This window comes from Cololabis saira, chromosome 6 (genome assembly GCF_033807715.1).
Source record: "Cololabis saira isolate AMF1-May2022 chromosome 6, fColSai1.1, whole genome shotgun sequence".
Taxonomy (NCBI): domain Eukaryota; kingdom Metazoa; phylum Chordata; class Actinopteri; order Beloniformes; family Belonidae; genus Cololabis; species Cololabis saira.
Window position 1 is genome coordinate 41,676,621 of NC_084592.1, and position 17,384 is coordinate 41,694,004.

At 40.7% G+C, this 17,384-nt stretch overlaps 2 protein-coding genes across 2 annotated transcripts in view; one reads left to right on the plus strand and one right to left on the minus strand.

Annotated features, from left to right (window-relative positions):
* Positions 1 to 2,474: 2,474 nt before the first annotated feature.
* Positions 2,475 to 4,515, minus strand: LOC133446207 (uncharacterized). Its single transcript, XM_061724154.1, has 2 exons — positions 3,311 to 4,515; positions 2,475 to 3,040 (listed from the first exon to the last, which is right to left on the minus strand). Exon 1 carries the CDS (start codon positions 4,256 to 4,258, stop codon positions 3,383 to 3,385), a length of 876 nt encoding a protein of 291 aa, XP_061580138.1. The 5' UTR covers positions 4,259 to 4,515; the 3' UTR covers positions 2,475 to 3,040; positions 3,311 to 3,382.
* A 521-nt stretch (positions 4,516 to 5,036) lies between these two features.
* LOC133445640 (guanine nucleotide exchange factor DBS-like) overlaps positions 5,037 to 17,384 on the plus strand; it is a 35,529-nt gene continuing 23,181 nt past the window's right edge. The window contains exons 1-8 of the mRNA XM_061722963.1: positions 5,037 to 5,062; positions 5,156 to 5,270; positions 6,480 to 6,599; positions 8,981 to 9,172; positions 11,207 to 11,398; positions 13,273 to 13,432; positions 16,572 to 16,627; positions 16,733 to 16,800. Coding sequence (XP_061578947.1) covers positions 5,037 to 5,062; positions 5,156 to 5,270; positions 6,480 to 6,599; positions 8,981 to 9,172; positions 11,207 to 11,398; positions 13,273 to 13,432; positions 16,572 to 16,627; positions 16,733 to 16,800 — 929 coding nt within the window. The remainder of the gene's footprint in view (positions 5,063 to 5,155; positions 5,271 to 6,479; positions 6,600 to 8,980; positions 9,173 to 11,206; positions 11,399 to 13,272; positions 13,433 to 16,571; positions 16,628 to 16,732; positions 16,801 to 17,384) is intronic.

Sequence of the window (17,384 nt, forward strand, 5' to 3'; positions counted from 1 at the left end):
AAGTTTACACTACCTAGAGATTTACCAACACCAGCTAGAGGTTTACTAAACACTAACTATAGGCTTTACTAAACAGAAAGGTTTTAAGTTTAGTTTTAAAGGTGGAGGTGGAGTCAGCCTCCTTAACCCAGATTGGAAGTTGGTTCCAAAGTAATGGTGCCTGATAGCAGAACGCCCGCCCTCCAAATCTACATTTAGATACTCTAGGAACTACGAGTAAACCTGCACTCTGAGAACGGAGAGCTCTGACAGGAACATAAGGCACTATCAGGTCTTGCAAATAATGCGGAGCTAAGCCGTTTTGGGCTTTATACGCAAGTAATAAAATTTTAAATTGGATTCTGAATTTTACGGGTAACCAATGGAGCGACGCTAACACTGGAGAGACGTGGTCTCTCCTGCTAATTCCTGTCAGTACTCGTGCTGCTGCATTTTGGATCAGCTGGAGCCTATTCAGCAAATTACTTGGACATCCTGCTAACAACACATTACAGTAATCTAGTCTAGAAGATACAAACGCATGAACTAGTTTTTCTGCATCACTCTGTGAGAGGATTTTCCTAATCTTTGCAATATTACGGAGATGGAAAAAGGCTATTTTACAAACCTGATTGACATATGGTTTAAACGACAAATCCTGATCGAAAATAACACCAAGATTTCTCACAGTTGCACTGGAAGCCATCGCAACACCATCTAATCCCTTCCTAAGATGCTCTGGACCAAGAATGATAACCTCTGTTTTATCTGAATTTAGAAGCAGGAAATTTCTGGACATCCAGTCCTTGATGTCCCTAAGACATGCCTGAAGTTTAACTAACGGTTCTGTTTCATCCGGCTTCATAGACAAATAGAGCTGCGTATCATCAGCATAACAATGAAAGTGTATGCCGTGATTCTGGATTATACTTCCCAACGGCTGCATGTATAAACTGAACAAGATTGGCCCTAGCACTGAACCCTGCGGAACACCATAACAGACCCTTGACTGTTCTGAAGAAACCTCATGTACATGAACAAACTGGAACCTGTCAGATAGATATGATTTAAACCAACATAGAGCTGTCCCTTTAATCCCAACAACATGCTCTAACCTGTGCAGTAAAATGCCATGATCTATAGTGTCAAAAGCAGCACTGAGGTCCAGTAGAACCAGTATGGACACTAATCCCTTATCTGAGGCCATAAGGAGGTCATTCGTGACTCGAACAAGTGCTGTCTCTGTGCTATGATGCATTCTGAACCCTGACTGAAAGACTTCAAACAGATCATTTCTATACAAATAGTCACATAACTGGCTTGAAACTGCCTTTTCCAGAATTTTAGACACAAATGGAAGGTTGGAAATTGGTCTATAATTAGCTAAGGTGTCTGGGTCAAGAGAAGGTTTTTTAAGTAAAGGTTTAATTACTGCGACTTTGAAAACCTGTGGTACATATCCTAAACTTAGGGATAGGTTAATTTGGTCCAGTATTGTCGTACCAATAAGAGAAAAAACATGTTTGAATAGACGAGTCGGGATGGGGTCTAACATACATGTGGTTGACTTAGCTCTATTAACGAGTGAAGTCAGCTCAGGGAGGTCTATAGGATCAAAACAGTCTAGAGACAAGTCAGAGCCTAGGGAAGTCGCTAAAGCTGAAGAAACACCTACAACCGGCTGGTTGATTTCTTCTCTAATTCTCGCGATTTTACTGTTGAAGAAGCCCATAAAGTCCTCACTACTGAGAGCTGCAGGAATGCACGGCTCAACAGAGTTGTGACTCTTTGTCAGCCTGGCTACAGTGCTGAACAGAAAACGTGGGTTACTTTTGTTATCCTCTATCAGCGTTGAATAATAAGCTGTTCTGGCTTTGCGAATGGCTTTTTTATATACTATTAGAATATCTTTCCATTCACGATGAGAGTCTACAGACCTACAAGAGTACCACTTCCTTTCCATTTTACGCACGTTTTGTTTCAACATGCGGATATCTGAATTGTACCAGGGAGTTAAGCTCCTGTGGCTAGAAACCCTCCTTTTCAAAGGAGCAACTTCATCTAAAGCTGAATGCAACAAATCAGCAGTGTTACTAGCAAGGAAATCAACATCTGCAGAGGTAGAACCCAGGTCACTGGCCTCGACTACATCACTATTTCGCACTGTCGTAAGATAAGCAATGGCCTCCCTAAATTTAACAATAACTTCATCAGACAAACATCTGCTAAAATAATACCTCCTATTTTGCACTTCAACATCAACAAAATTAAATTCAAACGTTATTAAGTAATGGTCGGATAAAAGGGAGTTTACAGGTGACACCAACAGACCATCAGTTTCAACACCGTAGGTGAGAACGAGATCGAGAGTATGATTAAAACAGTGCGTCGGTTTATCCACTTTTTGTGAGATACCCATTGATTCTAGAAGAGAATCGAAGGCTAATTTAAGATTATCGCTTTCAACATCCATATGAATGTTAAAATCACCCACTATGATGAATTTATCTGTGCTGATCAATAATCCAGAAAGGAAATCTGAAAATTCAGACAAAAACTCCAGATACGCACCAGCAGGGGGCCGGTACACTACCACTAACACAACTGGCTTCTCTGATTTCCGGCTCGGAAATTTCAGACCAAGCATGAGGCTTTCAAATGTATTATAGTTGCACTTGGGTTCAATTTTTGTTTGGAGACCGGAGTTATAAATTGCTGCGACTCCTCCGCCTCGGCCCGTGCTTCTAGGAATGTGATGATTAAAGTAGCCGGGCGGAGTTGATTCATTCAAACTAACATACTCTTCCTCCTGTAACCATGTTTCTGTTAAGCAGAAAATATCACTCCTGCTCTCTGTAATTATATCATTTACTAACAGAGACTTAGAGCTTAATGATCGTATATTTAGTAGTCCGCATCTAATTTTTCGGTCTGTAATTGGTACCAAATGTGCATTGGTTTTAATTTTTACAAGGTTATCTTGGTTAACGCCTCTATAACGCTGCACCTGGTGAACTTTTGGAGGGCGGGGAACTGCAACCACTTCTATTTTGCTAGGCACCTGGCCAGAGTCGCCAATATCATGTAATCCTACAGTTTTAGAGTCGCTAATTACATAATGCAATCCTACAGTTTTGTTGGCAGGCGTTGGTCCTTGAGAAGCAACAGATGTGTCGCTGAGCCCTTTAAGACTACCCTTCCTCCGAACCGTCACCCAGCTGCCCTGCCTGGCCGGCTGCCGGGGAGCTGCAGGGGAGCGGTTACGCTCAGCTGCTACGGGCCGGTCCGCAGAGGATTCTATCGGACTATGGTCTAGTTGGCCAAACCGGACCTCTAACTGACTAAGCCTCGCCTCCAGCCCTGTTAAACTACAGCTCTGCATCCTGGCCTGGACCCTGCATTGTCAGGGGGAGTGTCTAATAACATTGGCCAGATTTCTAGACATAAGAGCTGCACCATCCCGGGTGGGATGAATGCCGTCCCTTCTAATCAGACCGGGCTTTCCCCAGAATGTCTCCCAGTTGTCAATAAAGTCCACGTCGTTTTCTGAACACCACTGAGACAACCAGCGGCGGAGCGAGAGCATGCGACTAAACATGTCATCGCTGGTCAGATTGGGGAGGGGGCCAGAAAAACCTACGGAGTCTGACATGGTTTTGGCGAAGTTACACACCGAGACAATATTCATTCTGGTTACTTCCGACTGGCGAAGACGGGAGTCATTAGCTCCGACATTGATGATAACTTTACCATATTTACGATTACCCTTTGCCAGTAGCTTCAAATTTGCTTCTATGTCGCCCGCTCTGGCCCCCGGGATGCACCTAACTAAGGTCTCTGGAGTCGGCTTCACATGTCTGACTATGGAGTCTCCAATCACCAGGGTCGGTTTCTCAACAGATGTGTCGCTAAGTGGGGAAAATCTGTTAGACACATGAAGCGGGTGGTGGTGTTCCGTGAGCCCTTTAAGACTAGTCTTCCTCCGAACCGTCACCCAGCTGCCCTGCCTGGCCGGCTGCTCGGGAGCTGCAGGGGAGCGGTTACGCTCAGCTGCTACGGGCCGGTCCGCCGCTAGCTTAGCCTGGTTAGCTGAGGAGGCTCTCGGACTATGGTTTAGTTGGCCGAACCGGACCTCTAACTGACTGAGCCTCGCCTCCAGCCCTGCAAATAAACTACACTTTAAGCACTTACCGTCTTCACTAAAGGAGGCAGAGGAATAACTAAACATTTCACACACTGAGCAGGAAAGAGGTGAAGCGGTGGGAGCCGGAGCGGCCATGCTAAGATGCTAACGGAGGCTAACGGACAGAAAATGTATCGGTGATTGGTGACAGTGAAAGTTACGGAAGAGAAAATGAGCGAGTGTTGAAATAAAAACAGTAATGTACCAGATATAGTGCTATTTTACCAGAAAACAGTCTAAGTTTTAGATAAAAAGTCGGGAGAGATCTGAGCCTGCAACGCCGTGAAACGGCAGCAGCACAGACCGCAAACACCAGGAAGTGACGCGATGCGTGACGCAATACGTTACCCAATCAGCAAGCAAGCCAAGCTGAAGCTCAAGCTGAAGCCTGTTTCCCTTCAGACCGCCCACAAGCTCATCGGAGCTCACCGAGTGACACGGTCCAGTCTCAATGTAGAAATAATGTCTAAAACTACTAATGAAAAAACAGCATAATTTTGATTTAAACTAAATAATAACCATGATTTTGGAAGAAAACATGCACGTATGATTAGTGGATGATTTACAACACAGACTCTTTTTTTTCCTTCGTGTCTAAAATAGAGGAAACCTCTTGTCTCGGGTGAATTTTATTAGTGAAATGCCAGAATAATGAGATCTTCTTGACTGAGAAGTGCAGAAACCACAGCGAGGGCTGCTTGATGATCATAAAAACAGAAAAATACGACCTCATCACAGTTGGAGGAGAGGTGATTTAGACTAGAAACCACCGCAGGAAACGCCCTCTGCTGGCCGACAACCAGAATACACCTTACAGACTCCAAGGTCGTTGTTTATGTACTTATTTAATTACTCAGCACAGTCCTGTAAGTAAATGTTGCTGCAGCATCATGTCAGCAGGCATCGGCCCAGTATAACAGACATCTAAATACCTCCGTCAGTATCTCACTTCATCATTTTCCTCCCCTCCTCGGCTTGTGTGTTTCCCATCAGACTGCTGTCTCAGCTGGACGAGACGGAGCGGGCCTTCGACGAGTTCTGGACGAGGCACCGGACCAAGATGGAGCAGTGTCTGCAGCTGCGCCACTTTGAGCAGGACTACAAGGAGGTGAGCCGGGCGTGTCGCCCCCGCCGCCCTCGGGTCGACGCCGCCCAGTACTGGAGTTGAGGGGGGATGAGGGGGGATGGCATCCCCCCTCATCCCCCCTGTAAAACTGCCATCCCCCCTTTCCATCCCTTATGTCATTTCATTAATAAATGTGGTTTTACTGCTATTTCAACATTTAGAGTCATCACCAGAAAAATAACACCAGAAAAATGTGACAATTTTCACCTTTTTCAGGTAAATTTTCACTTGAAATAAGTAGAAAAATCTGCCAGTGGGACAAGATTTATCTTCTTATTTCAAGCAAAAAAAATCTTACCAGGAATATTTGTCTTATTTATTATTTCTTAAAATGTCTCATTTTTAGTCAAAAAATCTCTCTTTTTTATGCACTAAAGGTCAAAGGTCATGTTCATCAGGACTGACTCATGGCTGCGTTTTACATTTGGATGTTTACTGCTCCTTTCAGACGTTAACTGCAAAAACTCAAAATCTTACCAGGAATATTTGTCTTATTTCTAGTTAAAATGTCTCATTTTTAGTCAAAAGATCTCATTACACTTAAAACAAGAGTAATTACCGGAAAAATAACTTGTTATTTGACAATTTTCACCTGTTTCAAGTCAATTTTCACTTGAAATAAGTAGGAAAATCTGCCAGTGGGACAAGATTTATCTTCTCATTACAAGCAAAAAAATCTTGTTCCACTGGCAGATTTTTCTACTTATTTCAAGTGAAAATCTACTTGAAACAGGTGAAAATTGATGTTTTTTCCAGTGATAAGTCTTGTTTTAAGTGTAATGAGATTTTTTTACTAAAATGAGACATTTTAACTAGAAATAAGACAAATATTCTTGTTAAGATTGTGAGTTTTTGCAGTGATCCATGTTACTTATCCTGTGAAGGACAGAGTCATATTGATAAGTTCAGAAAAGTGTTTTTTATTGTTGTGTTTTGATGTATTTGATGTAAGCCCAGTGGATATTTCAAGCTTACAGAAGGCTGCATTTAACTGCTGCTATGTCATTCCTGCAGTATTTCTGCAGGTGTTTTGGTCACTGCTATTATTTGTAATATATTATATTATTTGTAATCAGCACAAATTATCTGTCCCCATATGATAAAATCCACCATCCCCCCTGATTTTTTTTTACAACTCGAGTACCGCCCCCTGTTTAAACCTGAAGACTGACGGCGATGTTTCCCCTGCAGGTGAGGGCTCTGCTGGAGCAGGCGTCTGAGAAGCTGGCAGCCTTCTCCGAGGTCGGGATCAGCCCCGCCCACGCCGACCACATCCTCTACGAGCTCACCGCCTTCGAGGACAGAGTCTGTGTAAGTCCCGCCCGACCGGCACACCGTTGTCCGACCGGCACACTTCCACGTTGTACGAGCTTATTGGGCGGGAACATGCTGATACAAGATCACCACTTAAACCAGATACGCTCTAATGGCACTTTTCCACCAGCACCTACTCGGTTTTACTCATCTCAACTCGGCCTGGTTTTATTTCCATAACAATCCAGCACTTGGAGCAGAAGTAGGAGGTTGGAGCGAAGCTGCTGTGATGTATGTTCGTTGAAAGAGCCATATTGTACCAAAAACACAAAAAACAAATATGTCTGGAGCCGCAAAAAATGAAAAGTCTTTTATAAGCCTTAGAATGAAGGCAACACATGCTGGATGTAGCTATATTAGTTATAACTGGTGGAAGATTTTTTTTTTCATTATGCACTTTGAGAAGAAAGTCGAAATGTCGAGAAAAAAGTCAAAATTTCAAGAAAAAGGTCGAAATGTCAAGATTAATGTTGAAGTACAATCTTGAGAAAAAAGTCGAAATGTCGAGATTAAAAAGAAAAGGAAAAAGGAAGAAAAAAGAGAAAAAAAGGAAAAAAAGAAGAAAAAAAGGAGAAAAAAGGAAAAAAAGAGAAACATTTTAAAACAAAAAGGAAAAAAAGGTCAAACATTTTTGAAAAAGCTCCAGGGAGCCACTAGGGCGGCGCTAAAGAGCCGCATGCGACTCTAGAGCCGCGGGTTGCCGACCCCTGATCTAAATGAAAAGACAACAACACTAAAGATGTAGAACATGGAGGGGATGATAGATGTGCTGCTGGGTCTGTGTGGTTTGTGTTTGATATCAAGTTAAAAAATTAGAGAGAGAGAAGCTTCAAGCGGCAACGCTTTTTACTTTTTTTTAGTTTGTCTCTGCGCTGCTGAAAAGTCAGCTGGAGCCGCAAGCAGCTATGAAGTGACAGAGCTCCTGGTAGATCTGGTCGTTCCTTATCGCCCGTCTAGATCCCTTTTTAATTATCTCCTCAGCACCAGGTTTATGAACATCTGCACCTCAGAGTTGGATCACCAAACAGACTTCTGCTGCCGTTGCTGGTGGAATAAAATGAACCAGAATCTCCGTCAGAGTCTCTTTCTCTGATGTCACATCCTGACTCAGACGTCTGACTCCAACCCCCCGACCAATCGGTGGCCTGTAGTGTGATGACATCACAGCCCGACTCAGCCGCTAAGAACGGCAGAATAGATACAGAAAAAAGTATCTACTCTGCATGTTAGACCCCTAGTGGGAAAGAACCAAACCGAGTGGAGGAGAGCCGAGTCAGGCTGAGTAGGTGCTAGTGGAAAAGCGCCATATGGTTTAAACAAGATAAACATGTTGCTTAAAAGTAACAAGCAGTTAACTTCATATATACATGTATACAAACGCAACGTTCAGAGCAAAACCGCAAGTGGCATCTTGCTGCAAATATCATGACAAAGGAACTCTTCATGGCATAAATTTAAAAACAAATCACTTTTAATCACTGGAACATTCGTGTTTCCTTTAGCATCTCTTTGGTTTTAAGAATCTTTTTTATTTATTTTTGTTATTTTTTTTAATCTTCTTTTATTCTTACATATTTATATTTTACTTACCTTACTAATATATATATATATATATATATATATATATATATATATATATATATATATATATATATATATATATATATATATATATATATATATATATATATTTATATACATTTTATTTTTTACAAGAGAATATTTATTTCATCGGGGTATTTATTGATTAAAAATCAATAATCATCAGTCATTGATGTACAGACCTCTATAAATGCAGATGTTTTGGTCATTTGCTGATCTGGAGCATTCGAACTGTGTGTTAATCTAATGCCAAGAAGATAAGACATCAGGAATAGTAATAGAGAACCCAAAATTGTTGAACATAAATTTGGACAGAGTTATAAAATCCTTTACAATTGTTTTTTTTTCTGTTTTATATTGGATATATATATTTAATTTTGGATATAAGCATAGAAATAGAATAGGAAGGTTACTATATGGCTAATTAGAGGGAGAAGGGGTATGAATAAACAAGTTTTGCATCTTCATTTTCATCAATCAATGTCATATCTGAACGTATAAATACTTTTACCTTTATATTATTTTTTCTCTTATGTACAAATTTATATATGAACATACGATGCAACGATGAGCTAATACTGGTGAATATGTACATGTTTGGGATTTTTCTTTTGTAAATACTGTTTAATTATCACTTTTGCAGTAATTGTCTGAAACAAATTCAATCATACTTTTATTTTGTTTGCACTTTATCTATACAAGGACCAGCACCTACAGTAAAGCAGCTCTAATTTAAGAATCTTGAATGTTGAACACCTCTGTGCCCTGGTCTGCAGGAGGTCCTGGAGCGAGCCCTGGCCTTGTCCCGGGACGGGGACGCTCTCATCCAGAACTCCCACTACGCCGAGGACTCCATCCGGCCCAAATGCAGCGAGCTCAGATCCATCAGCGAGGACTTCTGCAGCCGCCTGAAGGCCAAGAAGGACCACCTGCTGAAGGCCATCGAGCTGCACCAGCGGCTGGAGATGGTAAGGAGTTCATACTTCTCATGAACTAGTTCAAATTCAGTTCTTTTTAATGTTTTTAGGTGAGAAGTACGAATGAAACGCCAGACTATCCTTAAACTGTTCACTGTATACAATTGTGTATTGTCCTAGTTTCCTGAGGACTTTTATTTTTATTTATTTTATTTTATTAGTTTGCACACAATAAAAGTAACACTTACAATCAAAATAGTAAAACAAATTTGACAGGAGAGGTCAAAAAGCCAACAGGCTTATGCAGCGAAACCTCCCCTCAATTTAGGAAGTAAAACAGTAAAAAAACTAAGAAGGTTAGACTACATACAGTAGTTACAGATCATCAACACACAAAATAAATAAATAAATAAACAAAGAAAACTTGTGACATTTTTTAAATGTGAATTAAATGAGATGATAAATGTATTTAAAAAATCTCTAGAGAAACAGAGCTTTTGATAATGTGAGATTTGGAGTTCCATATCTGTACACCACGATATCTGAGGGAATACGGGCCGTGTTTAGTTTTATAAAAAGGAAGATGAAGATGATTAACCTGTCTAGTATTATATGAATGTATTTGAGAATATGTTTGTATAAAAACACACATATCTGATGAATATTTATGTCGTATACTGAAAGAATTTTGAGTTTTCTGAACAAAGGAGTAGAGGGTTCCGTAGAGTTAGAAAAAGTCTTACAAATCGTTTTTGGATTAAATAAAGGTGATGAAGACTGGAAGGGTATGTATTTGCCCAAACAATATTACCATAAATCAAATAAGGATAAATCATAGAATAATATAGAGTTAATAAGCAACAAATATTAACGAGATTTCGCAGACTTTGATTGATTGTCAAGTCAGATATTTCCTCACACTGGACGGATGCTTTAACTCCACAAGACGTTTCAAATGTGAAGTTGACGAGGCAGACGTTAAGACTTGTTTTCTCAGCGCAGGTGGACATAATTTGCACAGAAAGGTTAGATTTTTACCGTCGGACTCTTTGGGAGACGATATGTAAAATTCCCACAGATAATGATAAGCAGATCATCATCTGACGGCTCGCTGACGCTGCGTCTGCAACGTCTGGGCTCAGGCCGCCGTTGCCATAGAGCTGGAGCCCATTGTTATGCTAGTGTGAAACTGCATTGTGGGTAATGTAGTGTGAAGTCGTCGTCTCGTTGAGTATTTTCTACGGTGGCCGAGACCCGCCATTGCTGAAAATAAAAGTAACGCTGCAAACAGAAACGAACACTGCTGCCAATAAAATAAACGCTTAGCAAATAAAAGAAACGCTGCAAACAAAAAGAAACGCAGCTGCAAATATAAAGAAACCCCGCTGCAAATGAAATAAAAAAACAACGCAAGTAAAAAAGCTACAATGGAAGTGAATTACTGGGGACTATTTTTGCCAATGCACCGGTGTTGCACATTAAAAATGACACGTAGCGACGTTGAACACTAACCTTTTCACTTATTTTCTCGTTCGTTGTTCTTCTTATTCCTCGCTCTTCTTATTTCTTCCTTTTCACTTAAAAACACCGGTGCATCAGCAAAAATAGTCCCCAGTAATTCACTTCCGTTGTGGCTTTTTTATATGCGTCGTTTTTTTTTTATTTGCAGCGGCGTTTCTTTATATTTGCAGCGTTTCTTTTATTTGCAAAGCATTTATTTCATTTGCAGCGGCATTTCTTTCATTTTCAGCAATGGCGGGTCTCAGCCACCGTAATTTTCAATGTGCCGCCCGCTGGTAAAATGAGAAGGAGGATTATTCTGTAATAATTGGACCTAAACAGTGAACCTGAAACTCACAGAATCTGAACAGAACAAATTCCAGTTCGTGATCTGCAGAATGAACAAGTTCACATTCAAGTTCTTTATTTGCAAATATGTTGCGTTCAGTTCAACGTTCTCACAGAAATGTTCAATGAACGCGTTCATTTGACCTCGTCCATGCACAACACTGGAGGAGACGACTCACGAGCCCCTCCGCTCCGGTGTGGTTGGTCTGAGGTTTCTAACTGTCTTTTCCTCTCCAGGCGTCCAAGTGGGTGGACGACGGCATCTACCTCCTGGCGTCTCAGCCGGTGGACAAGTGTCAGTCGCACGAGGGGGCGGAGCTGGCCCTGCAGGAGCTGGAGCGTTACCTGGACAACGCAGGACACAATAAACTGGTCGACCTCGACACCATCTGGAAGGAGTACGAGGCGGTGCTGAACCAGAACTTCAGGGTAAGGAGAATCAGAGCCAACTAAGCGGCTGCTTAGGGCCCTGTGACCACTAGGGGGCCCCCAAGAGTTAAAAAAAAACATTTATCACACATTAATGTGTGAGTGATGATTCATACAATATCAAAGGTATGTTATGTAAGGGATAACGCCCGACGGGGTGCATTATCATAAATATATGGACAACGCAGGAGCGTAAACTGCGAAGGTTTGCATCCGCGAAGTCCATATATTTCTGATAATGTACACCTCGAAGGGCATTATCACTTACCAAAAAACATAAATATTAAATCAGTTATTCATGCTTTAATGTGTTTTCAGTTAAAATCATTATTTATTTATTTATTTCAATCTTGTGCTCAATATGGTACACTCATTCATAACATGTCGTGTAATCATTTGGATCGAAAGGTAATAGGCTGAAGCTCTGAGCTTATAAATGCCTACCCTTTAACCTTCACATTATTATTATTTACACTTTCTATAACAAATGCTTTCTAGCATTTCCACCCAAAAAAGAAGCAAACACAAAACACAAAAAAATATATATATGTAACAACAAAGAACCAGTAAGAAAAGAAAAAAGGAAAAATAAATAATAAATAGTCCCGATTAAAACAAGGACAAAAAGATCAGTAATTATTAGTTAGTTAGTTAGCTAGTTATTAGTTTTATAACAAGCCACAGCTGAGCGGCTGAGCGACTATTTAATCTCTCGTCTGCAGCCGTAACCTGGTAAAGTTTTGTAACAAGCCATAACTCAGTTTCCTTGGTAACAGGAGATATTCTAGTCCGCTCGGCTATTTTCTTTTCTCTCTTCTTCTGCATCCCAGTCATCAAAATTGTTAAATTCACCAAATAAATTAAAAGAAATAACAAAATCACTCAGGTCGCCGTCCTGCGGTAGCCGGCTCTTCTCTGAATCTCCGTTGCCGTGGTTACCACCTGGCAGTTGATGCAGCGCAATGATATTAAAGTTATCAGGCAATTTGACCAAACTTGTTTTCTAGGTGTAGGTTATAAGTTATAACCTACACCTGCCAGCCAATCAGAATCGAGTATTCACACAGGCCGTGGTATAATGTATGTTACTGTACAAAATATAATATTGTTTATGTAATAATATTAATTATTGTGTTAACAGACTAGAGTAGACTTCAAATTGTTGTTGCACATTTTCTGTTGCAGTTTATTTAAAACCAAAAATAAAGTAAATGGTTTATAAATTATCTATTTGATTATTTTGTTTCTTTCAGTAGGCCTACACTGTGGATGACACTCAGTATCACACTTAGTCCTATATCACTTTAAATATTAAGTGTAGATCAACCCCAGGTTGCTCTTGTAGCTGAATTTGCTCCCATTTCAGATTAAAAACCATAGATGGTAAAAACCTGCCAGGCTGACAGTAGGATGATGGAAACAACACTGCTGCAACTGTGCAGCTCTCTGACCTTTTATCTATCGCTTCTCTGTGTGGCCAGTAGGGGCAGTTCCTGACTTTGATAAATATCAATTGAAAGATTTTTCTGCTAATTTGTTAATCTGTTGTTGCTTCCATGCTCTTAATCCCTGTGCATTACAATCTAACTACAACAAAAAGTTCTTACATCTAGTTTTACAAGTGTATTTGTAATGACAGAGAAGAACATGAAATACGTTTATAATGGGTGTGCGAATGATCAATAATCAGTATTATTGGCAGTAATGGAGGGCCCCAAAATCAAATTTAGCTTAGGGCCCCATGGAGGCTTGGACCGGCCCTGGGGAGAATGTTTTTAATTTAACTAAATGTTACAGTTAAACATCTGCTGAGTCAAAGAGAGAAAAGCTCAGATGAGCATTAGCTCACATTGAAGGGTTTTCCCGTGTTCCAGGACCAAGTGGAGAAGGTCCACCAGAAACAGACGTCCATGCAGGAGATGTTTGACAAGAGGAGGGTGAGCCTGAAGAAGCTGGCGGCCAAACAAACCCGACCGGTGCAGCCAGTCGCCCCGAGACCCGAGGCCTTTATCAAGTCCCCCCTCAGCTCCCCTGGTGAGTCCCAACGCCGCCCCAATACTGGTATACTGAGTTATACTGAGCTATAATGAGCTATACTGAACTATACTGAGCTATACTGAGCTATAATGAGCTATACTGAGCTATACTGAGCTTTATTTTTTTTATTTTGTTATTTCACCTTTATTTATCCAGATAAAAAAGACCCATTGAGGTCAAGACCTCTTTTCCAAGGGTGACCTGGCCAAGGAAGGCAGCAGCACACGTCCACACACAAATAACAGCAATCACGTAATAAACGTAATAAACTTTAAAATGAGAGTGCAAACTGTTAGCGATTAAAGTGCAATAGTGGTGAGTTCAATAATATGTAAAAACAACTTCAGAAATAATTTTAAATTTAAGAACACGGGCGCATGTAGTTTAAAAACACAGGCACTGCCGAAAGGATTCCCGTTTTTTCAGAAGTGAGCGAAAGGCTTCAAATGAAACAAGTTCAGGCATTTTCAGTTCATTTTGTAAGGTATTCCACGCAGAGGGTGCAGAGAAACTAAAAGCTTTTTTTCCCCGAGTTAGTCCGAACACGAGGAACAGCCAAGGATAAAGTGTCATTCAACCTTAAAGCATAACTGCTTTTAGTTCTCTGGAGAAATTAACATAAATAAACAGGAACCAAGCCAAGAAGAGCCTTATAAATCAGAGTCATCCAGTGTGTAAAACGTCTAACATTCAGAGAAGACAAGCCAGCTTTAGCATACAATTCACAGTGGTGAGTGAGATGCTACAACCAGTTATGAACCGAAGAGCTAAGTGGTAGATGGGAGTCAAGGACTGTAGACAGCTGGCTGACGCACACATGTACACAACATCGCCGTAATCCAGAACAGGCAGAAAAGTAGCCGAAATCAGAAACTTTCTTGCTTTGAGGGAAAAACATGCCTTGTTTCTGTAATAAAAACCGAGTTTCACCCTTAGTTTAGAGACCAAATTTTTTATGTGTGCTTTAAATGTAAGCTCCCCATCAATAGTTAATCCCAGGTATTTGTAGCTAGAGCTCAAGAGCTTTACCATGGACAGTTTTAATTGATGGGGTATTCTCCGGGAGAACTGATGAATTTGAAAAAAACATAACTTTGGATTTTTCATCATTTAAAACCAGTTTCAGTTGCTCCAAACGAGACTGCACTTCATCAAAGGCAGACTGTAAAAATTCAAAAGCTTGTTTACTGAGTTATACTGAGCTAAACTAAACTATACTGAGCTATACTGAGCTATAAAGAGCTATAATGAGCTATAATGAGCTATACTAAGATATACTGAGCTATACTGAGCTGTACCGAGCTATATTTTGCAAGATTTTGGCTGCTCAAATGTCTGGCGTCCCTGTCTGGCGCTTGTCATGATGCTCTATATCAGTGATTCTTAACCATAGGGCCAGAGCGCCATCTAGTGGGCCGCCAAAAAAAATTCTGTTTTGTACTTGTGGGCCGCGAGGGCCGCGGGACTGCATAGCAACTCCCAACCAAATGAGGAGAAGACACTCAGCTAGCTGTACGTGTAATAGTAAGAGAAATGGTGTGTCTTTACAGAGAAAATCCTTCATTTTGCACAGAGTAGGTTTAGATCCGCCAGGATTAGGGATCGATTAATTGGGTCTGCGCCCAGAGCGAGCGAGTGCGGCGTGCTCATTTATCCCGGCACGTCCCCGCGGCCGGGGAGGTCGGCTGAGGCTGCCGCTCGGGCGGCTCCGTTGTTACTGCTGAAGGATGGTAGATGTAGATGCGTGGGCTGTCGTGTCTGCTGGACTGGACTGTTCGGGCTTTCGAAAAAGCATCGGAAAGTAACTGCTGCAGCGCGACCAGAGAGCTGCGGTGCGGGCTGTGCCCGTCGCAGCTGATCAGGCTCGGATGAACCCGACACACTGAGTCCTGACAACTAATTAATGTAAATAACTTAAAGTAAAATCAAACTAAGTTTTGTCCTCGCTGTATTTTTAAATATTCAACCCAGAATGGACAGATTCATCCTGGTTCAGTCTTCCGACTGGGACAAAACCAGTGTCTCATACGTTCAGAGACCGTGGCGTTCAAAGTGCGAAAGTGAAACGCCACTGAAACAAAACACAAAGTTTTTCATCAAACATATCCACTCAAGTCTGAACTGAAGTCACAGAAAAATAAACTGACCATCTTAAAACATCCTGCCCATGTTTGGGTCCAGATACAGCTGTGAAGCAGCTTTCTCCACAGTGAACATAATTAAAACTAAATATCGTTTCAGGCTCATCAATGAGCACCTTCACATGCATATGAGAACCTGACACCATCCAGCCCAGATTTAAAGTCCTGACAGGAGAAGTTAGAGCTCAGTTCTCTCACTGAACGACAGAAAGTGGGGGCATAAGATTATAAGAGGGGAAGAAAGAAAAACTGCAAAACTGTTAAATTGTTAAGATGTGTTTATATTAATTTAGTATAAAAATGTGTTGAGACAATTAACAAAGAAAAGGGGAAATTCAAACTGCTGGTAGAGAAATAAAATAAGATAGCATTTGAAAAATAAAATAAAATCTACTTTATTTTTAAGAGAAAAAAATATGTTTAATTCAAGTTAAACATGTTAATTGGCAAATATGTACTTTTTTAATATAACAGTCAGATGCAGATGTTGATACAACTATGAGGCTACTTGAATATATGCACACACACACACACACACACACACACACACACACACACATATATATATATATATATATATATATATATTATGATGTTCTGGACCTTCGCTTGAGTAAATTTTCTCTAAATGGACCTCTTAAAGTTTTAGTTGAATACCCCTGCTATACAGTGTTTATATTTAATGGGCCCCGGGCCACTCTGTACTGAAAAAATTGGGCCCCAAGGTCAGAAAGGTTAAGAACCCCTGCTCTATATCATGAAGGCTGCATGTCCTGCATCATGCCCCAGCCCCAACACACCTGGTTAAAACACAAATGTGGCCAGAGTAGCAGACCGTCATTTCCTTCTCACTTCTCTTTGTAGAAACCTTTTTTTAAGTTTCAGATTAATTAGTTACTGAGATTACAAATTGATATTTTCTGAGATGGGATTTTTATGTGCTGAAAGTCCAAACAGTCATGATCTTTAGTTTTAATCGTCCTCCTCGTCCACAGCGCACAGACTCCATCAGGACAGAAACTGCTCCGACTCCGGCAACAGCTGTGAAAAAGTAAGTGTCCCGGTTCTGAACGCGTGTTCTGTAAAGTCCCGGTTTCTCCGCCGCCTGTCAGAATGACCAGACCCGTGTCTTTTCCATGGAAACGTCCAAATGCAGAACGGAGACGGCAGCAGCAGACATGCATCTCTGTCGGAGGAGGAGGAGAACCTGGCGGTGCTCCGGCGGTGAGCCATCGCCGTAAACAGTACTCCAGTTGTAAAAAAAAATCAGGGGGGATGGTGGATTTTATCATATGGGGACAGATAATTTGTGCTGATTACAAATAATATAATATATTACAAATAATAGCACTGACCAAAACACCTGCAGAAATACTGCAGGAATGACATAGCAGCAGTTAAATGCAGCCTTCTGTAAGCTTTAAATACCCACTGGGCTTACATCAAATACATCAAAACACAACAATAAAAAACAGTTTTCTGAACTTATCAATATGACTCTGTCCTTCACAGGATAAGTAAAATGGATCACTGCAAAAACTCAAAATCTTAACAAGAATATTTGTCTTATTTCTAGTTAAAATGTCTCATTTTAGTAAAAAAATCTCATTACACTTAAAACAAGACTCACCACTGGAAAAAACAACAATTTTCACCTGTTTCAAGTAGATTTTCTACGACGGAGTATTAGGGCCAAACTAAGACAAATGGAAATTACGAGAATAAAGTCGTAAAATTACGAGAATAAAGTCGTAATATTACGAGAATAAAGTCGTAATATTACGGGAATAAAGTCGTAAAATTACGAG